The 24,807-nt window shown below is 36.8% G+C and overlaps 1 protein-coding gene across 1 annotated transcript in view; it reads left to right on the plus strand.

Annotated features, from left to right (window-relative positions):
• ARSB (arylsulfatase B) overlaps nt 1-24,807 on the plus strand; it is a 64,443-nt gene that overhangs the window by 34,495 nt on the left and 5,141 nt on the right. Inside the window, exon 6 of the mRNA XM_010005425.1 lies at nt 4,964-5,034. Coding sequence (XP_010003727.1) covers nt 4,964-5,034 — 71 coding nt within the window. The remainder of the gene's footprint in view (nt 1-4,963; nt 5,035-24,807) is intronic.

A 24,807-nucleotide genomic window follows, 5' to 3' on the forward strand; every position in this document is an offset into this window, starting at 1 on the left:
AATCAGGAGAATTTTTGTGATCATAATTCAAAAGGTCACTTGAATATTGGATAGCAAACAATGCCCTTTTGGTGACATCTGATGGAAAGTTCAAATATGTTGCTTATAGTGAGTGAAATTACATTTTGCCAAGATTCTATCTCATTTGAAAAAGTAAACTAATAGCCAATCCCCATGTTGCATCTGTATTTTTTCAGCTCAGTTTAATACTGATTAAGTTATTGTAGTAAATACAAGTGCTGAAAATGACACATTTATACAACTGTTCATTTTATTCCTCCTCTACTTAATTTTGACTTGAAGAACAAGAATGTTACAAATGGCATGAAAAGACAGAGTTCAGGAGAACATGTTTCTTGTGGGCAAAAGTACCTTATTCTGCATTCTTTTTAGCTAGCTATACTTTCTTTCATAAAATGCATGAAACTAAGGAAATACAATCAATCTTCTTGTTCTCATTGCTTTGACTTATTTTCTTATGTGTAGTATTTGCATGCTACTTAAAAACTCTTAGAGAAGGACAGGAAAAGCTTGTCTGCTCTTCCAAATCTGATCTGCTGACCTAGTAGTGTAGAAAATGCTGTTACAATACTGAATGACCTAATAGAAGAAGAATGTGTTTTTATTTAGAATAGAAACTGAAATACAGCAAGTTTTACTTGCACTCTCACAGTCTGATGCTCTTACTCACCAGAAGGTGTGTGTCTAACAAGTCTGACCAGCAGCCAGGCACCAGGGCGGGCGTTTTCAAGCCGTCCATCTGGCAGCCAGGCACCACAACACTTATGACCAGATGTTAGACCCAGGAATTGTTGCCATGGTACAGAAGTCCAGAGCCACCAGATACGAAGTTCTTCTAATATCTTTTGTGTTCTCCTTCTGTTGGTAACAATGCAGAGTCCCTGTTATGCCTTTCTGTACCCTTCTGTACCCTGCTTCTGTGTCCTGTCCTACCTCTGTGAGTCACCAGGTGCCATCAGTTTGGCTGGGTTGTCTCCAGATGTCCCTGTCCTGGGAAGCTGGCCTAGATGTGCTGGAATCTTGCTGACCTGCTAATATGGGTGTCATTAACGCAGGCTGTTGAGAGCCCTTTCCCTGCTGTGTGTTTGTGCTGTTGTCTCAACATGCAGATCTTCCCAGTCTTTCTCTGTTCTTGGCCTTCCAGCTACAGTTTTCTATTGTGAAAGATAATAGGCCACCAAAAAGCCCTGTTGTGTGTAAAATTCTGTTGCAGCATATCTTTAAACCAGTAGTTCCTAAACTATATTTTCCTCCAGGTACCTTTGGAACTAGATTTACTTTTTCCCTTTAATGACTCTTAACTTCTTTTCAAAAACAACTCAGAGTAGTATTATGGTACCAACCCATTTTTGGATATCCATCAGACCATTCCAGTCTCATGTATAAACCTTTTACATAAATCATAGGAGATTACACTTTCCTAATACTTCAGATTGCCTTAGGTAACACTACAATATAGGTGGAGCCTTTAAAACCATGTACATATTAGAAATTATTTATGAAAATACAGTTATAATATCACTAATCGTTTAACCAAAATTGTAATTGAGAGTACCAAGAACAATTAATAGAAACAATACTTAAATGTTTTTAGTCAAGGAATCTAAAATGTACTGCATGTTTCCAAGCAAGTATCTCAAAAGGCACTTCTGTTTCTAAGAAAAATCTGTTCTCCAGATGCTTGCTACTCTATTGAAATCGAAACACTAGGCAAAATAATTTTCCTTATGTGGGAATTTGCCCTGGTTGATACATTGTTTTGATATATTTTGGTTTTCAGTACATATCTAGTGTGTCTGTCCTCAGAAAAAGGATTTTATTTTGCATTAACAGTAAAATGGAAAACCAAATGGCGAGCTTGTGAAGCACTATGATAGGAACTAAAAGAGTCAGGCTGAAATGCAGTGAAAATAATATTTCTTCAAAGCTTGTTAGCATGTAGGCTTTCAAGTTTACTTATATGATTTTTCAGGGCCAGTTTCAGTTTTTTATTTTTATAATGTTGGAAATAATAGAATTCATTGGATAAAGATATTAACTTGAATTTTATTGTACTAAATGCTTACATTCATCTTAGGAATTAAACACATGTGGCAAGGTTATAAAGGCTCAGATTTTGCTGAGTGATACTGAGGATGTTTTTTGTGCAAGAAAAACATATTTACCCTGAAAAACCTTGGATTCCTTCCCAAGGACACCTTCTGCATATTTAACAACAACAACAAAAGTGAAAGATCACATGTAGATGTTTTTCATGTTCACTAAGGAGTAATAGATTGTTCTGTGTTTTAAAAACTTTGCAAAACAGAAACTAGCTGATACTCCAACCAACTATGAAGTTAATCCATATGCTTTCATCAAGAGTGTCTTACATGGAGGACTTATTTAGAAAATAATACATTTTAACTGCTTAATTAAATAGTCAATTAGACATGGTAGAGTAATAAGTGGACAAAATTACAAGTTCTCTATTTTTACAGAGAGGAGCAACATATTAGAATATTGGAGTCTAAAAATAAAGATTCTAAAGTTAGACCATTGTAAGATATGGTTACACTGGAAGCTGCTAAAATACAAAGGGAGGATTCCCTAGAGAATCATATTGCTTTCTTATCCTAGCTCAGCTGGCAAGTATATTCCTGATGCAAAATATTCTTGGCAGAACATCTGCCAAGGTGAATCTGTTGTTGAGACCATGGTTTTTGAGGGGATTAAGGTCAGCATGGAGCTCCATAAATGTGAAGGAGAACAGAGTTTAGGCACAGGGAAATAGAACTCTGCTACAAGTGTAATTCTCTACTTGCTTTCCTTGGGACATTGTTTCTGCCTTCCTGATGTCCTGTTCTGTCAGCCAGCAGCTTTCTTCAACATACAATGCTGTCTTCTTTTCTCCGGCTATTGTTCTGTGAATAATACGTGCTGGTTTGAGATTTCCATGTTGTGTGCAGCAGTTACTGGAGTGACATCCAAACTAAACAAGCAATTCAGTAGTGGTTAATAGTGCTACAGAGCTTAATGCAGTAATGCCATAAGCATCTCAAAGTAAATCTCATTATTATATGTGAATCACATTTCCAAGTTACTAATACCAATGTTCTATCCAAGAAAAAAAAATCAATAAAAATGACAGCTGCAGCATTGAAAACTTAAATTAATGCAGGTGCAGTATTTGTATTTTTTATTCTACCAGCTGAGCAATTATGTTGATAGCATGTTTAGAGTACGGTATGCACCCTCCAGATTAGAAGCCATAAATTACTGATATGATGGTAATACTAGTCTGCTTGAACAGCATACATATCCTAATTTCTGACTTCCTACCTACTGTGTTACTGTACAAATAATAGATGCATAAACAAGAGAAGTACATAGGAGTAAGTTACTTCTTTCTTCTGTATTGGACCCTGGTGGGAGATACTAGATTACTTAGCATAACTCTGGTGTTTGCTTTCTCTTAAAATAATACTGAAAAATGTAGATACAGCTGCAAAAGAAGAATATCCTCCTGAGCAGTTACTACAGAGTCATTCACATGCTAAAAATCTGCATCCTAATTTAACTTGTGATAACTGGTTCATGTTAATGTTACCTATGATCAGATTGTGAAAGGCACATTTGACCACAGTTGTAAATGAAGCACCTAGACAGTAAGAGTCTATTTCATTAAATACAATCAGACATTCCTTAGTTAAGAGTGTAACTACTGTAAATATTAGGCTGTGAGGCCAGGAAGGGTTGGGGGAGTTAACCTTTCACTAACATTATGGGAAAAACATTTTTGTGGCAGTTTTTATACAGGGAATTACTAACACTGTGGGTTAAATATTGTACTTCCTTTGTACTGTATTATCTAAACACATTTAATGTTTCATCCAATCCTTTTTGTTAATTTTGTACTTACTCAAAATGTGTAGCATTCAGAAATGGTTTTACAAACAGAATGGAACAATATTAGTTTTAATTAGTTGTTATTGAAAGTTTAAATTACAGGTAAATATTGTTTAATTATAGATTATTAAAATAACAGTAATTTTTGAGTTTTCCACTAAGTTTTATGTTACCTGTTGGTTTTTGGGTTTTTGGTTGGTTGGTTGGTTTTTGGTGGGGTTTTTAAAATTATTTTTATTCTTAATGCCAAGTGATTTGGGAGCCCTGTTGACTTTTTGAGTCTTGAAGCTTCTTAGCAAAAATAAAACAATTTAAGTAATTCAGAAGTTTCTAAACAGAGGTGTTTAGGGTCACTGTCAAATAATAAAATATTATATCATGATGTAGCCAAGGTTTTTTCTAATTATGCATTCCTAATCATGTTGCTCTTTATAAGGAGTAAATTTTTTTTACTCAGTTTTTTTAGGACTTGGATGTACTTAACTCAGAAAATTTATGGATCATTTCAGAGGCTCATTTCACACCACCTCTATGTAGCCAATGGCTAGAAAAAAAGGGGTTTGGTGTATTTTTTCCCCCACAAAAAGTTTCAGAATATCAAAATAATCCTTTTGACCTCAGTTACAAATTGAAGGTAGGTTTCTTGAAGGGTAGCCAATGCCTGTAGTGTTTTTTGAGGCACTGCCCTGAGTCAAAATGCCTTCAGTCCTTGTTCAGATATGCAGAGAGCATAGCAAGTGCTATGCCAGCTTATTCTGCAAAATTTAATTTTTAAAGTTGATTATTGTAAAACCCTACTTTGGCAGGGCCAGGTCTGTACCTTGTAAACCTATGAATAATCCCAGTAAGCACCAGTGAAGTCAGGGAAGACTGACAGAGACAAAAGCTGCTGCTACTAGCCTGAAAAAGCATGTTCATATTGAAGTATGTAGCAAGTAGCTTATGGTTATGAACTCATTCTGTATTAGGATGACAAAAAGCCTTAAAATAAAGCATGCAGAATCCTAATGAGCTGTAGAAGGAAATTAACATTTCCTTTTGAAATCTTCCCTAGTGAAGGAAGACCTTCCCCTCGAGTGGAACTGCTGCATAACATAGACCCCATGTTTGTGGATGATTTCCCATGTGAGTATGCTACTGATTGTTCAAGACTTGTTAAATATACAGTTTATCTTCTGAACATGCCTTCTTTTCCTTAAGTGAAGTATTTCCTTCTAGGTGAAAAAAAAATAATAAAAATACAGTAGGATGCCTTCTGCTTTTAAGTAAATAGCATTAAAATATAGAAACATCATCTCCTGCTGTAAGTACTTACTGAATCATGACCAATGCAAGCTTCCTATTTCAGAGAGCTCTGAAGCACTGCTGAGTAATGAATAAAGTACGCTGGGACATGGAAATGTTGAGGAGCAGCCATGTGCCTGACGTGCACAGGGAGGCACACTGCCAAAAAAACCCTACCAAACCCTATCTTCAGTGCTCTGTGTGGGCAGGAAACACCCAGTGAACTGCTGGCCCAAACACATCTTGATACAGCTATATAATATGACCTTGCAAATGAAAAACTTGAGTTTGTGAGAAGCTGAGAAGTTCCAAGCCTTGTGATTGCTTTTGTTCAATAATCGCATAGATTGGATCTTCAATGCCACAATCACATGAACTGGAGTTTAAGTTTGCCAATTCTATAGCGCTTTAAGCACTGTCTGTTTTATGATTCAACATTGTTAGTTTCCTAAGGACTACAAAAATTTCTAGCAGAGGTTTTTTATTTTATACAGAACATTGGAACAGGTCCTTTCCAATGTTTTTAGAGTTTTAGAGCATTTATGTATTTCATTAAATAAAGAAATAAATCCAGGCAGAGGAGAAGTAATGCGGTGTGGACAGTGATCTGTTCCCTGCAAGCAGATACATGTTGTGCTGTAGTAACTGGATGGAAGGTGGCCTTCTGCAGTGCACATCTGGTTCTGTGATGCTTTTCTCAGAAGGAGCTACGTTGTGCCTATCTAGGACAGCACAGCCTGCAAATAATTCCTGCATACTGATGGAATTAAGGTGTAGCTACTCCAATTTCCCTTCAAAGGATGCTCAGTGAGTTGTAGCATTCCTGTCCAATGTTATGCTTGATGTGGTTATCTCATGCATGCTTCAGACACCATATTTTCCTTGTGGAAACTGCCATGATTGAGCTCAGCGAAGGTGTTTGAGTAGACAAATTCCTAGAGTAAATAGAAGGGAAAGGAGCAGAGGAGGTTTTCAGGAGCCTTAGCTCAGGAAATACTTCCCCAGATTACTTCCATGATGCCATACTCTGGTGGTACTTCACGGTTTGCTACATACAGCATTTCCTTACTTCTTGTGATATTGCATGAGATGTGGGCAGGGAGGCAGGTGGCCGGAAGCTGTAGGAAGTGGAATTTCTGTGCCGACTGATATGTGACTTCTAAGCATCACAAAAAGAGGAATGAGTATGCCTGCCTATAAATAGACAGTGGTTTTATGTACCCTTCAAAACCTGAGTAATTAAAAACAAAAACATAACTTCACCCACATTCCTTGTGAACCATACAGGGCTTCACTGTCTCTTCTCAGCAAACTACACTTTTGGCAAGGTACTTTGTGCCACCTATTTTTTTTTTTTTTCCCTTAATAACACTTTTGGTCAGGAGCAGGTAGAAGTGACCTCCAAATTATTATACCCCAAGTTTTTCCTACTTTTGTTTTTATGATATCATTCTTAAAGGATTTGAGAATAAGTTATTGTATTTCTGATAGGTTTGACAAGATGTATCATGACAAGATGTCTCATGTTATGCATGAGAAAACATATATTAAACTGTGCTTTTTCAGATCACTGTCCTTTTAATTAACATACTGTTTCTAATGCAACAGAGCGTGTTCATTTATAGTCCACTATTGAGGACAAGAAATTCAATTTTCTTTGAACTTCATCTGTAGTAGTAATATTCTCTATTTCTTATAAGTCAACTGGAAGTTGGAATGTCTTTTTGCTTTGCACATGACACATTGTATGATCAATGATTCCGTGTTTGGTCCAGCTAGTGAAGTTATGCTTTGTCATATGAGGAGTACATTTTCTATTTAGCAATCTGTGTTATTAGGAATAACTGTATATATATGTAACTCAGCTGATTTCTACTTAATGTTTGTTTTCCATTTGTGCAAACTGAGTAGTAGGTTTAGAATTAAAATCCAGATAAACTATGTTGGTGTCTCTGTTATGGATAGGTTAGGGAGACACAAAGCTTGGAATATATAACTACTTTCATGATTTTCATTAATTATGTCTCTCTGTGGTTTTTGTTTGTTTGTTTGTTTGTTTTTTTGTTTGTTTTGGTGTGGTTTTTTTTTAAAAAGCATCTGAAAATAAACTGTCCATGCATTCTTTCTATCACCAATGGGATGAACTCTGTGTCACTCTGGAATCCTGCTCTTTCCTTGACTGTTTATTGTTTCCTTGTCCTAACTCTTTTGAGATCAGAGTTCTTTTTTGCCTACAATGCTAAAATATATGTATGTTTTTCTGGGTTCTTTCTCACCACCTGTGTGGTCTTTGGCCTTCTTTCTGCCCATTTGCACTAGTCCCAGTCCACTTAAAAATCACATTACCAAATCATCTTGTGTCAGATGAAATATTCATATTATACTAATACTTTTTTTTTTTAGAAATTGGATTGGAACATAGAATAATGACTGGAAGATGTAGATTATCCAAATCTTTGGGTTTGCAGAGTACTGTGGAAGAGCAAAGAGAGAATTATATCTAAAGATACTGTTAAGCATAACCCAAAACCTTCCAGGATATTGTGGATAATCAGATGAGTTCTGATCGTAATGATTATTAAGGAAAACACTGTACTGTTGCAGATGTGCACACATAGAGCATTAAGTCATTATTGTACTTATACCCAGTGCAAGTTCAGTGCTCCTGAACTCGAGTGCTTTTGCATGTAACTCATACATTCTTTCAGCATAGTATTTTTCATAGAATCACAGAAGTCAAGGTTGGAAAGGACCCTAAAGATCATTAGGTTCCAACCCCCCTGCTATGAGCAGGGACACCCCACACCAGACCAGGCTGCACAAAACCTCATCCAACCTGGCCATAAACACCTTCAGGGAGGGGGCTTCCACAGCCTCCCTAGGCAACCTGTTCCAGTGCCTTACTACCCTCATGGTGAAGAATTTCTTCCTAATATCTAACCTAAATCTCCCCTCTCTCAGTTTAAAACCATTAACCCTTGTCCCATCACTGCCCTCTCTGATAAAAAGCCCCTCCCCAGCTTTCCTGTAGCCCCTTCAGGTACTGGAAGGTGCTATAATGTTTACCCAGACCCTTTTTTTCTCCATTCTCAATAGCTCCAACTTTTTCAGCCTGTCTTCATAGCAGAGGTGCTCCATTTTTATTTAGGGGGTGCATTTATCTTAATCTCTGTTTGAATAAACTGATACTATGTGTTTTTAGTAGCATGAATGATAAGACATCTCATGTAATTAATTTTTTTTTTTTTAACTGAAATTGGAAATGGAGCTTTGTTCTGTTCAGATTTTTTACACCAAAATAAGGACTCCTTAAAGAAGGAATTTTTGCAAAAGACTTACATTAATTGATTTATTGTGAACTCAACTGTTACAGCCAAATATTCAACAGAATATTATGTTAGGGGGGCTATCTTGATTACAGAGCTAACTGCATCTTAGCTGCTGTGGTCTGTTGGAACTAACCTGGACCGATGTGTTTATCATTTATGTGGTAACATCATACAGCTCCTCAAGTTCTCAGACTGAGTACTGGTTTCTAACCTCTGGGCAGGGTTATTCCAGCAGATCTGATTGATCTACTGATCAGCATCTACTTACCTTTTTTCAGAAGCATATGTCCGGTGGTAAATACTATAGCCCTGAAGTAGTCTTGTATCAAAGTACTGTATTTCTATTGTTAATACTAAAGAGCATAACAGGGAAGACACTGTAAACTAGTTTGTCTTTAGTTGCATTTTACAAAAAGCTGATAGCTCTTACTTCACTGACTCTCTCAAGTAATTGTCTTCTCTCTCAGGGGGCAGACTTTCTTCATTCAAATATAAACCTTTTGAGTAGTCTGAAGCATATTGCAGTGTTTAAGACTGTGATTCTGGTTTTGTCATCTTCAATGCTAAGAATCTCCTGACTGCAGACTTTGCCTGCAGGCTCCCTCCTAACTGTGGCAGCCCAGCTGACCATTTGGGGTTAAAAGCAATCTTTTCTGTCAATGAACTGATCTAGCTTGCAATGCAGACCTACAGCAATTAAACTGGGAGGAGACAGGCAGTGTAGGATGATCTCCAAAAAACAGGATGAGAAAGGAGGTGGGTTGCAATCTTTGTGGTGAACCCAGTCTGGTGGTGAGCTATTGCCAAGATGGCCAGGCCATCCTCTCCTTTTCTTGAATCCTTTCCTCCTTCCCATGTGTTGGATCTGGAAATCACATGGTGACAAGATGAGTCTTTGGCCAGATGAGCCTTCTGACTACTCTGGGTGACAGGGAAATGAAGAGGAAAGGTTTCTACTGTATCAGCCAGCTGAATCGACTTCTTTGTAGCTGTATGACTGGGAGAGGGGAGTAATGTGTGGTTGGAGGCAGATGAGGGAATGGCCACTAGACCCAGCAGATGAGAGCAGCTCAGGGTACCAAGGAACCTTAGCCAGAAGCAGTAGTTTCTTGGAGTTTAAGCCAGTGAGGGTCAACCCTGCCTCCCACAGCGCCTCACGACTGCTCCCCTCTCTCTTGGGTCACTGAAACCAGGCACAGAGCCAGGCTATGAGCCAGGTCAAGATATTGGTTCAGATTTTAATAACTCTTTTCCTCCAGGTATATGTTGGATGGCTGGGCACTCATTTTGGCACAAAGGGTTGGACTAGAAAAAAATTCTGGGGGACAAGTGAGACTAATTCTGTTGGCTCTTAAATTAAACCCTGAGGTTTCTGTTTCATAATACATGATGAAGTGATCCAGCAGATTTCTGCTGGGCATGTGCTTCAATTCCTTCCCTCCCCATTCCCAGCCACATACTCCTGATACTTATTTGCATCTTTTCTGGTGCTCCTCAGACACCTTAATAGGCCAATCCAGCTTGCTAGCCTGGGTTTCCTCTGTTAGGCAGATTGAATACCCTCACTGAAGAGGCGAATGGATGCCAGAGGCAGCATAAGGTGGGGGTGAGGAGGGCTGGGTGGTTGGAATTGGGGAGGCAGAGGGAAAGCCAACCCTCCTAGGCTGTCTGGCTGCTCCTGGAGCCAGAGCCCCATGGGGAAGGAGTGTGGGACCACTCCTTCTGGTGGGACCTCACTGCACTAAACCAGCCTGGTGAGCTCTGCAGATGGAGCTGAACCCAGGCTCCTCAGAGGTTCTCTCCCTTCCTGCTAAAAGCCATTGCTTTTGTATTTCTGTTTCTTGCTTCATGACCCTGTTGATTATTTTCAAAAGTGATTAATATACTAAGTTGCTGGATCTCAGTGTAGGTTTGTAATTTATTAGAGAGTTTGCAATTGCGTAAAAGCAGGACATTGGTACAGAAGGCTTACTGTGTTTCAGCTTTGGATCTGAAGCATTCACATTTTCTGTTTGTTTTAAGACTTTGGTAGTAAAATAGGAAAATTAAAAACAGAAAGCTAAAATTATGTTGAAACAGAGTATAATTTTCTCTAATGTATAGGTTAAGAAAGCACAAATAAAATGCATAAAGTAATTTAAAAGTTGAATAAATCAAAATGTACATGTGTTGGAAGGAAAAAGAAACAAAATTGGTTTGCTCCATTTTAGTGACTTTGTCTTTAAAGACAAGAAAAAGCCAAGTTGTTGATGGTTTGGCAGCTGTGCAGGTGACGTCAGTTCTTCCATTGTGAAAGATCTGCTTTCTTTTAGACAGCCTTATGGCATTTCATCAAGTTTTGGTGATTCAGCTGAATTAAAAACCAACTGGATTTAAGTCTAAATTCCCCTAACTGCTAAACCAAATATACTTCTGACCACACAGTCATTGCTAGATGGTCTGTCTTGAAGGAGTATTGAAACTTTATATGCCACAGAAGGCAATTTTATTTTGAGAATCAGGACTAAATGACATGGTGAAAGGAAATGTACCCTTTAATTCAGAGTTGTTAATCAGAATCTGTCAGTACACACTGTTTTATTTTTTAATCTGACTTGCTGAATTTTTTAATGGATACAATGAATTTCACTATATAGTGAAATTTTTGCAGACTACATGTGCAGCATCAAAAAGAATCTGAATATCTATAAATTAGAAGGATGTAGTCAAAATAAATATGTTGTTGGGTGGGGTTGTTTTCAGCTGAAAAAGCTTTTACCTTCATTTAAAATTCCAGACTTAACCATAAACTAAAGCTTCAAAGCCATAATAAAATTGTAGGCTACTAATTGTAGTTAATTTATTTTGAAGATATCTATTCATAGGGACAGACATTCAAGAGAGAGAACATATAAAAACATTCTGTGATTTTTTTTACAATTTTGTTTGCCTCGAGCAAAATTAATCAAACTTTAAATTACTCTCCTTGACATTTGAAAGAAAGCATTAGCTCATATATAGCATTATTAATTGCCAAAATAAATTACTTCTTCTAAGGGGCTAGATCTGCCATATGCAGAATGATCACATGAAATATTACAATAGAGAAAACAGTTCGCTTTTGGGACTGGTATCTCACTCATGGGCATTAGAAATGCATTATAATGGTTGTAGTGTTTAATATTTTATCCATACATATACTCATCTTATTTAAGGAATAGATGCACTTTAGAGTTTACAGGCCAGACATTATTTCTTCCCCAGTTTTATTAATGATTATTTAGCTGGTTTAGAATTACATACAAACAAACAAACAAAAGTGAAAAGCCAATCCCTGATAATGGAGTTATTCAGTAGCAGCAGAACGGAGATTTAGGTGTGCATGGATGGAGGTATGTTGTGTGGCCTTTGAATGGAACAAATGTACTCTGTGCCAATCTAAGACCTGGAATCCACTCTTGGAGTCAAAATATGCAGAAAAATGACCGGTATGGTTAGCTGACTGAGCTTACATGGTGACAGCTGGAATGGAGAATGGCCAAGAATGGCAGAAAAGACAAGTTCTTTGCTTCTCTGAAGTTCCATTTCTCTGCAAAACTACACATAGGCATGCTGACCATCTGGACTCGGTTGTCTTCTCATTACAAAAAAATTGGAGATTGCAGTGGCTGCCTGCAAGCTTGTAAGGCAGGAGTTGCCAGCATGTGACCCTGGAGCTGCATGTGGCCCTCAACCACATCTCACAGGCTTTTGTGCTTGTCTGGCAGTTCTGGCCAGAGCTCAGCTCCACTCCCGAATGGGAGGCCACCATTCAAGCTGGCTCTGCTGCTCTTCACATTAGAGATAAGTGGTGGTTTTCTTTTGGCAGTTGGCTAGATGAAGTTTCTGGGGTGTAGCTCTTGTGGTCAGAAGTTTGGCCTGTGGTTACACGTTGTCTCTTAGCCCACCTGCATCTCAGTGTGAACAATCCATCACTGTAGCACTTAGTACTGAGTACTCACTTTTGGTGAGCCTCATAAATACTAAACCCCATGTTTCCTTTGGGATGTAGATAATCTCTTTTAGCATTTAGAAATGTGAAGTCACTTAATAAAGTGTGTAATGTCAATATCATGACTGGAATTCCAAAATCCTCGGTCTTGCTTCTTTTTTATGCTTCATTATATCCTGTGCCTATTAGAACGTAACACTAACATTTTATATTTTTATGCAGTTCTTGACATAAATGCTAGGTTACATTTTTCAAAGACTTACCTCTGAGTTGGAAACCTGCAAAGTTTTATTTGTGCACAGGATGTTACAGTCAGGTTATACACTGCTCAGTTCTCTTTACCTTGAATACTGTTACCTTTCTGTGATGCAAGTAATTTTTGAGTGTTTCAAGTCAAAGGTCATCTCGACATGACCTTTGATTTCTTCAGTATTTCATAAATACTGTTCCATTCAGTCCAAATCTATTTTCTGAAAAAAAAATAAATATAAGATTTTTAATTGTCATCTGTTATTTTTCCATCAAAAGTGAAAGTCAACAATTTCCTTTTACTATCTCTAATTTTGTGATGTAGGCTGTATTAATAAGTTTAATTTTTTAATTCATTTATCATGTAAGAATGTAATAATCTGAATAAATGCTTCACCCTCTTCACATTCAGAGGAATTTTTTGCTGCCATGAGTAATCTTGAATTTTACTCAAATTTTAGTGTGGTATGTATTTTTATAAAGTTTAATTCTCTTGTAAAAATCAAGATGAATACTTTGAAACAAGAACAATAATATTTTTATATGCTTACTATTGTTGAAATTAATAATAACATGCATTTTGAAAGGCAAGAGACTGAGCATGATGATCTAGTATAAATCTTTCATTTGGAATCAAACATGACTGGGAATACTGAAATTGGAAAGGATAATAGTGGATCTATATGTTCACAGCATTCAATTAAGTGGATTAAGATAGGTGAGATTTGCTGGGTGTGTTTGTCTACGGCACAGCCCTGTGCCTTGTCAACATGACAGTAGGAAGTTATAGAGTCTCAGGGCACATATCTTTCTTCAAGATCAGTATTCTGTTCATTCTTCCAAGGTTAAGGTCATGGCTATTCCTCAAATGTTTTTATTTTAATAAAGTAGCAGAAAGACTCAGAGTTTTATAGAAAACTCATTATTTCCATAAAGCAGGAAAAGGTCACAAAATGTCTTTCCTCAGTGAAGCAGCAAAGCTCCTTATTTCTTCAGTAATTCATTGTCACAGTATAGAAGAGCCCTTGACATTTCCAGAGTTTCCTTGTTGAGGGGAAATAATTGCTCTATACATCACAGTTCAAAAAGAGACATCAGTTAAAAGTATATATATGCAAAGGCCTTGTTACCTCACAGAGCCATCTGCATTTCAGAGTTTCTGTAGCAAGCTTGTCCTTCCTTCTGGCACATTTTTATGAACTACCACATTAATGAAGGCATCACATCTACAAACACGTGTCCAACTTCAAAAATAGACCTTATGAGTGAGAATGAGCAAAGGCAAAGGTTATACAGATGTAACTGAAATGTGAAAATCTTTATTTGCAAAGGGGTATTGACTATTGAGCTATCTCATAGAAACACTGCGGAGTATTTTATTTATTTATTCATTAGAAGCATGAAGGAAAAACCACGAGCTTTAGAAGACTCAGAGGAAAAGCATAAATGAACTCACTAGCAGTGTGAGGAGGTAAAAGTGTAGATGGAAGAAGGTGCATCAACTGACTTTGAGATTTTTCAAAGAATATGCAACATTTTCTCTCTGGTAGGGAGAAGAATTGTCTGTCTTCTGTAATAGAGACCATCAGTAACAACAGCTGTCTATAGCACTGCAGTAGGCTAGAAATAACCATGAAGAAATTAATCTGCTCTCATATTGATGGTATTTGTTTGTTGTTGTGAAGAAGGAAAATGCTACTTTAATTAGACAGTGCTATTCAAAATTACCTTATAATTTTTAGGTTTCATGTCTCATATTTTTTGGTTTTGATGCTTCTTAAGAGGGCAAAAATCTAAGAAACACTAAATAACCTACTGATTTAAGGTTTGCTAATGTACAACAAGCAATGTCTATGCAAAAACAGTCTGCTCACAAACAAGATATTCTATACACATACTCTCCTTAAATCAGTCTAAATAATTTGGTTGATCTCAGAGTGTTCTTCATCTAGCAAAGTAAGACACTGAAATTTTGATATTTAACTTTTCTCATAGTAGAAGAGTACTGTTTTCCTATATTTCCCTGTAAATTTTCTCTTTGAAAGACTAAATATAGATGGATGTAAACCAGCTACATATCTAATACATCAAGACTTTAAAATATATGTATTTTCTGATACATGTAGTAAGCTTTACATTTTGGGTTTACTGTGCACGTAATTTTTTTCCTGCCTGTTTCTCCGTCTCTTTTAATTTCTCAACTTCTTTCCAAAATTCCAGTCATGGAAGTAGAAGTTAATTTAGAGAACATACAATGAAGTTGCTTCAGGTGTTATATCCCAAGAAAGGATAGGCTGGACATTTATAACATTATCCATTATAATCAGGAAGCTTAAAAAAATTCCTGCATTTTGTGGAAGATATTTCTAATTTTGTTTTGACAATTCATTGAGATTTGCTGATGTTCAGCAGTTACAAATACAGACCTTAAGAGGATTGAACCAGTCCTGGTGACATCAGTGCTTTTAGTCAGGGCTGATTACACCTCAGATGACTTGTGTGTGCTGGATCCCAGAGCTGAATCAGTTGCTGGAGGAACAGTGGTTTCATTAATTCCAAAATACAATATGAACTTTGCCAGAGCATTAGGGAACATTTCTGAAAACTCTTCCTGAGTTTACTTTGTCTTGTATATTTTTTGATGAAAACTAAGCAACAGGCTGCTTCACAGAATCAAGTCTAGCAAAAAGTAATTTTTGTCATGGAGTATCCAATGTATATAACACTAAATAGAAATGTCCAGTACAGCACCATCTATGAAGTTTATAACATACATCTATGTGTAACATAGTGAAAAATTTTCTCTCTTTAAAAAAAAAATAAAAATTAGGAGCTGTATAAATTCTATTTTCATATTAGAGGCCATCACAATTTTCAGAGAGTTTGGAAGAGACTTGATTTAATATTCATCTATGGAAATGAAAAACACAGTACTTTCACTGCTCTCAACACTATAACCACTGAGGTCTAGTGTATATGTTAAAAACTTGAACCATGATCAGTATCTTTTTCCCTGATATGGGTAGGAGGGAAAAAATCTAGAAAATTACACAGAACATTGAATTAAAATTTAGAAGGTAGTAAACAGCTTATAATCTGTTTCAAATGGTATATTTCAAATTTCACTAAACTTGCTTACTTTCTTATGTAAATTCAAAATTGTATGTACAAATTTGATATGAGTGGAAATTCAAATCACCCAAGTCTATCTGGATATACCACTACCAAGTTAAAGGTTTTTTTTCCCTGTTCTCATTAAAAATATTTGCTACGTATTATATGATGGAAAATGCTGATAAAACCTACACCCTGAAGTTTCATACAGTCTGTTGGGGAGAAATCTCTCCTGAAAGATGGAAGGTAACAGTTCAAAAGACAATCAGGGTAACTCAGGGCAAGAGTTCATGTCTCCAGATCTCAGAAACATATCCCTAGCATTGGGCTAGATTTTTTGGAAGGAGGAGAAAACCTGTCGCTTGGTCAGGTGCATCCTCATGGGAACTTAACCCTTAGTTCCACTTTAGTTTTCTTTTTATTAAAAGTTATGGAACTTAAACACTGAATTGGCCTGAGCCTTTAGTTTCTTTCCAGTTTACTGTAATTTAAAGAAGTTCAGCATTGAATTGGCATCTGTTTCTAATTGCTTTATTGGACAACACTAATTTATATAGCATGCAGTTGGCTAGGGCTTTCAGTGTGACCTGAGAATTTCCTCCTTTAGGGAGGAAACTATTGGACTGTTGGAAAAATGCCGTCAGAGGCAAGTTCAGAAGATGTGGTTGTGGGAAGCAGCACTCACCACAAAGAAAAGTTATAGGGTGGCTTCCTGAGTTTTACTACAGTAAAGTTCTGGTTCATTTCTCAGCTTTATGTTTCCCTTTCTGGCTGCAATGTCCTGTAAAGAATCAAGTGTTTGGGTGCCTGTTACCTGAATTCTGTCTTTATTCTGCTGTTTCAGTGCTGCAAGGAAGATCAAGCAATATGTTTAAGTAAACAATTTGTAGGTCTCAAATTCTGAGCTTAGTGGCATGGATTTTGAAGCAGGGAAAATTACTCAGGAATTCAGTTTTCTCTGCTCATCCATAAGCCTCAGTTTTTTATTATATTCACAGGGTTGTGTGCTGTGATGGATTATTTATTTGTTTGTTTGATTGTTTTCTTAAAGTTTTCTTCTGAGAATTGGTTAAGAATTTATTGGAGATTTGTTTTGCTCAGATTTCAGAATAATTTTAATTTGGGGATAATTTGAGGGTAGGGGTGAGTTTAAATGTATGTTTTGTTGCCAGAAATTATTATTGTGAATATTTTGAATATTATAATGGGGAAGCAGTTCAGATAAAGATTTTGTGGAAAACACACTGTGTCTATTGAACTGTATGGATAAAGGGGAATTTAGCTTCATTTTTTTTCAATAAGAGGAGTCTTTTAGAGAGTAAATTTCTTCATTGTTACTGCTGATGCTTAACCAATCTGAACCAGAGCCCACTGGAATTAATGGAAAGGTTCCCATTACTTTCAGTATAGGTTATTTCAAGCCCTAATAGACCTCCTGCTGTTCCACAGTTGAGCATTAATAAGGGAGAGCAAGCCTGCCAATCATGAAGGTTTTCTCTTTATATGTGTGGTGCCTGCTTTTGCCTGGATAATTTTTATGTGGAGTTCCATAATATTTAAGAAAGTCTGTGATTTTTAACCTGTCATTTCAGCTGTTGTAGCACAAAACCAAAGGTTATTCAAAGGCATCTGCAGTGTCTATTAATAGAAAAATAAACACTTGTGATTTTTCAACTGGTTGAATGGTTTTATTTTTTTCTATTTAATGGGCATCATGTAAGTAGATGTTCTAAATTCTGATAATAGAGTCAAATTATTTACATTAGAACAGAAACTGTGATGGGCAAAATTTTTGCTTTGTTTTAATGGAAGCAGTGGGAGAATGATACCATTACTATTTTTCTAACAAAAAAATAGAAGCTGGTGAATACAGTAAGGGATTTCTTGGATTATTAAAGTGGTATGTTGATTTTAATGATGATAGTGAAAATACTAGAAAATACTCTCTTTTTGTTTGTGTTTCACATATAAGTGGGTTTTGGTTCACCAGTCCCAGACTTCTGTCTGGGGATCTCCTCTGTGGTTTTTATAGACTACTAATCAGATCACAAGAGGAAGGGAGGCATATGCATTGCCTTACTATCAAAATAATACTGGTTATTGTTTGTTGCTTTTAAGTTATAGTGAAAGTAGCCTGCGAGTTTTTTTCACAGTACTTGGTTAACTATTAAGCAGAATTTTACTCCATGACATACCTAATAAAAACATTTTTTACAAAGTAAAGAAAGTCTTTTTTAATCACTTTGTACTGTTTTAGAGAGTAATCTCAGCAGAAGGAAAAAATCCAAACAAACAACAAACCAACACAAAAAAAAACCACAAAAAACCAAACCAAACCAACCAAACAAACAAAAACTTTGAACATCTGATTTATCCCCTTGTGACTTGTCATTGCCAGGTAACACCACTTTTTGAAGGCCTGTCTTCATTGAGTGACAGTCTTCAGTGGGTTGGCAGTCTGTGTGCACAAGATAGAATTCATTTGAATGTAGTATCTTTTCTTGGACATGTGAATAGCACCACTTAATTCCCTAAAGCTGCCTTAGTGGAAGCACTGGTTTCTGCAGTTTGGCAGTTTCTTGCCTTATGGCTATGTGATGCAACCTTGTTATGGCTGTTCCTTGCTCTGAGGGCATAACTGACAGAATCCTGTGACAGGTTCCTCTTGTCACACCTACAGCTCTGTATGTGTCTCTCCACCCTTTGTTAGCAGGGATATGTCTGGTAATATGAGCGCTCCCACTGATCCTCCTGAGAGTCTATCCAAATAAGCAGGACTTTATTGCAATTGCTTTAGAGACAATTGTGGTTTATGTGCTGCCTACTGACAAAATGAAATCTTTTCTCACAGGAGGTTAAGGATGGCAGGGGACCAGCAGCTCAGGTGTTGTAGCTGTTCTGACAACAACAAGCTGAGATGCTACTAAAAGATTTTACAAAGCTATAGAATAACATCGAGGTTTTCCATTAAACATCTTTGGTGTTTGAAAAAAAGCCTGCATGTAATTGAATTTGAGGATGTAGCCAAGATTATATTTGTTCAGAGAAAGTAGCCTAGTCCAGATGAAACATGAGTTTTACTAACAAAAGCGGACACTGAATTTCCTGGGTAAAGAATTTATATCTCATCCAGTATATCAGTATGTTATAATCTCACTGTTCAATTCCATTTCTAGGTAATTTGGAACCTGTTCCAGGCCCTGTATGGGTCCCAGCACAAATTCATTTAGGAATCCAATGGTGGCCTTTCCAGTGTGAAATAAAAATTTCCCCTGGCTCCCCCATTTTATTAGATTGTTTTCTATCCATTTGAGGGTCTTTCCTCTTGTCCTCTGGTTGCTTAGTTTTAACCTAGATGGCCAAGTGCTATGAGATCTAAACTTTTGTTCTGTTTGAATCCTGCTTTGACTTCTTTAAATGTTGTAGTAACTAGACATGGCCAGACAACGTCTAAACTGAAATAGAAGTACTGAGAACTAGAGAGAAAATTTTTACTTAGTAAGAGAATATCTAGAGAATCCTTTTGTGATGTATACAATGTAAACTGCAAGGTATCAAACTGTAAAGCTGTCCAGATAGTGTAATATGTGTTAAAGGAAGTGTTGGTGTAAAACTTTGAACATCTGATTTATCCCCTTGTGACTTGTCATTGCCAGGTAACACCACTTTTTGAAGGCCTGTCTTCATTGAGTGACAGTCTTCAGTGGGTTGGCAGTCTGTGTGCACAAGATAGAATTCATTTGAATGTAGTATCTTTTCTTGGACATGTGAATAGCACCACTTAATTCCCTAAAGCTGCCTTAGTGGAAGCACTGGTTTCTGCAGTTTGGCAGTTTCTTGCCTTATGGCTATGTGATGCAACCTTGTTATGGCTGTTCCTTGCTCTGAGGGCATAACTGACAGAATCCTGTGACAGGTTCCTCTTGTCACACCTACAGCTCTGTATGTGTCTCTCCACCCTTTGTTAGCAGGGATATGTCTGGTAATATGAGCGCTCCCACTGATCCTCCTGAGAGTCTATCCAAATAAGCAGGACTTTATTGCAATTGCTTTAGAGACAATTGTGGTTTATGTGCTGCCTACTGACAAAATGAAATCTTTTCTCACAGGAGGTTAAGGATGGCAGGGGACCAGCAGCTCAGGTGTTGTAGCTGTTCTGACAACAACAAGCTGAGATGCTACTAAAAGATTTTACAAAGCTATAGAATAACATCGAGGTTTTCCATTAAACATCTTTGGTGTTTGAAAAAAAGCCTGCATGTAATTGAATTTGAGGATGTAGCCAAGATTATATTTGTTCAGAGAAAGTAGCCTAGTCCAGATGAAACATGAGTTTTACTAACAAAAGCGGACACTGAATTTCCTGGGTAAAGAATTTATATCTCATCCAGTATATCAGTATGTTATAATCTCACTGTTCAATTCCATTTCTAGGTAATTTGGAACCTGTTCCAGGCCCTGTATGGGTCCCAGCACAAATTCATTTAGGAATCCAATGGTGGCCTTTCCAGTGTGAAATAAAAATTTCCCCTGGCTCCCCCATTTTATTAGATTGTTTTCTATCCATTTGAGGGTCTTTCCTCTTGTCCTCTGGTTGCTTAGTTTTAACCTAGATGGCCAAGTGCTATGAGATCTAAACTTTTGTTCTGTTTGAATCCTGCTTTGACTTCTTTAAATGTTGTAGTAACTAGACATGGCCAGACAACGTCTAAACTGAAATAGAAGTACTGAGAACTAGAGAGAAAATTTTTACTTAGTAAGAGAATATCTAGAGAATCCTTTTGTGATGTATACAATGTAAACTGCAAGGTATCAAACTGTAAAGCTGTCCAGATAGTGTAATATGTGTTAAAGGAAGTGTTGGTGTTACTCCTGCTTTGGCTGCAAGCTCTTAGATTTACTGGGCATGTTCAAAGTAGTGGCACCTGTTTATTATTTATTTCAGATGTGTTTTTAATTTACACTGGAGTGTGAGCCATCTAAAGTCTTAATTCACCCTGGGTCTTGTGGCTGTTCTTAATGCATGCTTTCCTGTCTTTTCCATCAAGCAGGTTGCAGTTAAGCTTGGAGTTTTTTGTGATGGCTGTGATACAATTGAATTTGCTACATTATATAATAAGGAAGAGTTTAAATATAGGAAATGCGGATAGTTTTCACTTTTTCCTTTGGAAATATACTGCAAAAGGTACATAACTTCTAAGGTCCTTGTTTTGCAGATGAAGAAACGGAGGTAGATGCTTGATACACTTTTGTTGTCTATGAAGGGCACTGATTATATATAGCTGCTTTTAAGGGAGTGTTTTTGTTACTGTAAAGGAGATTGGAAAATTGTAGAGGCATAATTAATCTGACACTCGGTCCAGCTCTTTGGGCAGGGTTCTGTCTCCCAAATAAATAATAATATGCTTTTGTCTTTCTCAAAAACTGCTCTCTAGTACCCAACATTGCCTCCCTGCACACTAGTATTGTAGACCACATTGTATGCATGCTTCAAGCAATATTGTCTCAGACCTTTTATATTTTGTGGTCAGGACCTCACTAAATGGCACGTTAGAGAGAACTGTGTGCTCTTTGATTTCTTACCAACCAAGAAAATTTCTTCTCAACATGGATCATTTTCATCATCTTAATCATAGACTGAAGGCAGAATATTTTATTTTTAGATGTACTATTTATATCTCTACATTTTAGATTTCTACTGATTCCTTGAGCTGCTGTCAGTGAAAGAAAGAAGGATGAGAGCTAGAGGAATGAAAAGAGTAGCTGATCTATGCTTATAATATCTGTGCAAATATAATATCTATATTGCTATAGAATAGGTATTTCTCCTATATATTCCTTTTTTTAAATCTCAGTTGAAAATTTGGAGTTTATCTTCTTTCTTCTTATGATTAAAAATCAGATAGTGAAGGTTAAATGAATATATTCTGAAGAAATTTGTTACATTTAATAAAATGTTTCCAAAAATTTTTCTTCTAGACTGATCTGAAGAATTAACCATTCTTTAAAAAGAAAAGATCTGTTGTACCTTTTTTTTTGTTTTGTTTTAACCTTGCAAATTTGCACAATACAGGTGTTGGCTATCCTTAATTTTATTTTTTTTTTTTTAAATGTAGTTATTTGGTAGTTGAAATACTTTCTTTGCAAAGTAGAAAGCAAAAGATTGAAACAAGTAATAGGAAATAGAAAAATACTGACAAATCCTAATTTTCTAGCCTACCTACTAAGTAATGTGTTGCCGTGCCTTTTTGTTGTTGTCTTTGTTGTTTGGTTTGTTGGTTTTATTTTCCATGCATTACAAATGTTGTCTTTGTTTATTTTAAAATTTTCTCTTGATTTGATATTAAATACTGCAGAGAGTATAAATTAAACCTGCCAGGAACATTGTAAGACTAAGAAAACTAAACAAGTTGAATATATAGTCCCCATAGAGAAAGAGGAGTAGAGAGCTTCTGGTAAGACATCCAAAGCTGTAAAATGTAGTAAAACTGAGTTGTTTTTTTTAATTATCATGTAGCACTGTAGGCATTGAAGGGTTACAAAGTTACTTTGCTGTACAGCAGTAGCAGAAGAATTTACAAGGTTTTGAGTTACACAGAAAATAAATCGGTTTTTAGACTTCTTTGGCTTTTTCATGGTGATCAGCTACATTATTGCATTTTAATTTAGGTAAGTTTCTGATAGGTAACTAGGATTATATAAGGCAGGAAAAAAAAAAAAAAAGATTGATTCTCAAGCATACATTGGTCACCAGAGAAGAATGTGAAGAAATTATTATTCCTATTTTCCAAATCCATAGATCATTGCCCAGTTGGATAGGTGAACTAATGAGTTAAGCAGAAGACTATTGGGAGTGCATGTAAAAATACACAGAATACAGTTTTTTTCTCTGGAAGAGCTACCCACCTAATCTAAATGTATTAAATCAGAAGTAGACATGGGATACTGAATGAGGTTAGAAGAGATTTTTTGAAAGGCTGGGAGTTAAAAACCAGGGCTAAGTAAAAACCTACACTTAGAAAGTGAAGAGAAAGAACAGATTCCTGGGCAAAGTAAACAGTTTTGTTTTATTTTTTCTGTTTTACTTTGAATCATCAGTTATTATTTACTTCTTGGGACACACTGCTGGATTGAATATACCTAATAACTTCTTCATTATGCCAAAATCTGACATCTTGTAATAATTCTTTTATAGCATTTTTAAAAAATTAAAATTGTATTAGTAAAGCAGGAATAATGTAGGTATCAGATTCTCATCTCAGTCACAGCAGTGCAAATCTGGTGTGAGTCCATTATTTCAATTACTTTACTCTTGATTTACATTCTGGTATAAATGAAAAACATGGCTTAAGCAAATAACTGACTTGTCTGCATTGATACAGACAGATCTGTGTGTTGGAAGCCATTGCTAATGCAAATTAATATTCACATTTCTTTATGCTAGCCCTCCTTTTAAGAATAGCACTGAAAGTAAAATACAGAGTATGCTAGAAATTACTCATGGTGTTCATGTATTTGTAAAACTACTCTGAATTATGGAATTGTCAGAGTTGGAAGAGACCTCTAGGGATCATCTAGTCCAACTTCCCTGCTAAAGGAGGATCCCCTAGAGCACATTACTCAAGACTGCATCCAGGGGGGTCTTGAATATCTCCGGAGATGGCGACTCCATAACCTCCCTGGGCAGTCTGTTCCAGTGCTTTGGCACCTTAACCATAAAGAAGTTTTTCCCCATATTTAAATGGAACTTCCTGTGTTCCAACTTATGCCCATTGCCCCTCATCCTGTCACTGGCAACTACTGAATGGAGTCTGGCTCCATCCTCCTTGCACCCACCCTTCAGATACTTTATAGGCATTAATAAGGTCTCCTCTCAGCCCTAGTTAAGCCTGAATCATACATACTTATAGAGGAGGGTGATCAAGATGGTAAGATTCCTCAAGAGCAAGACTGAAGAAAGGGTGCCTGAGGTCACTTGGTGTGTTCAGCTTGAAGAAGAGAAGGCTGAGGGTGACCCCATGGCAACCTACAACTTCCCCAAGGAAGGCCACAGAGGGGGAAGTGCTGATCTCCTCTCTTTGGTGACCAGTGATAGTGCATGAGGAAATGGAATGAAGCTGTGACAGGGGAAGTTCAGATTAGTGTAAGGAAAAGGTTCTTCATTGAGAGAGTGGTTGGTTGGTCATGGTCAAGGCCCCAAGCCTGTCAGAGTTGAAGGAGCATCTGCTTGATGCTCTTAGTCATGTGGTTTCGTTTCAGGCAGTCCTGTGAGAAGCAGAGAGTTGGACTCAGTGATCCTGATGGCTAATTTGCACCTTGAGATATTCTATGATTCCATCCTGAACTTTTGTGGAAGTTTTGACCCTCTCAGTTTAGTACATACAGAGATTAATACAATAAAAGAGGATGCATAAATCTGCTTCAACATAGTACTTCATTTTGTAAACAAAACATTTTAAAGTCTTCAACTGAAAGTAATTTGGTAACATGTCTTGTGTGTGATTAGGCCAAAAATCTATCTTCCTCATTATTCTGTTTCTGAGAGTAGCAGTTGTGTATGAAAGAGTACATGAGGGCAAGCATACAAATATACTTCTCATCCATGCCCCCCACAGCCTGCAGCTAATGGAGCCCCTGATCTTAATGTTTTGGATATAAGACTCCTTGATGGATTTTTCTTGCATTTTTTAGTGAACCCTTTTTGTCACTCACCCTGCATACACTTCTGGTCATCATTCAGGATGTTACTTATATAAATTCCCTGCAGTAAATTTTTCCAAGTCCTGCCTGAAGAGCATGCTATAGAATACTCAAATTATCAAAATGGCAATTATTTTTGCAAATACAGCTAACATTTTTGACTGGTGCTCTTTGTGCATCTCACATAGATTTTTCAGAGTTATTACATAGGTCTTCTGAAAAATCAGGTATCTTGAACAAAGAAATTAGCTA

This window comes from Chaetura pelagica, unplaced genomic scaffold (genome assembly GCF_000747805.2).
Source record: "Chaetura pelagica isolate M959 unplaced genomic scaffold, ChaPel_1.0 scaffold37, whole genome shotgun sequence".
Lineage (NCBI taxonomy): Eukaryota > Metazoa > Chordata > Aves > Apodiformes > Apodidae > Chaetura > Chaetura pelagica.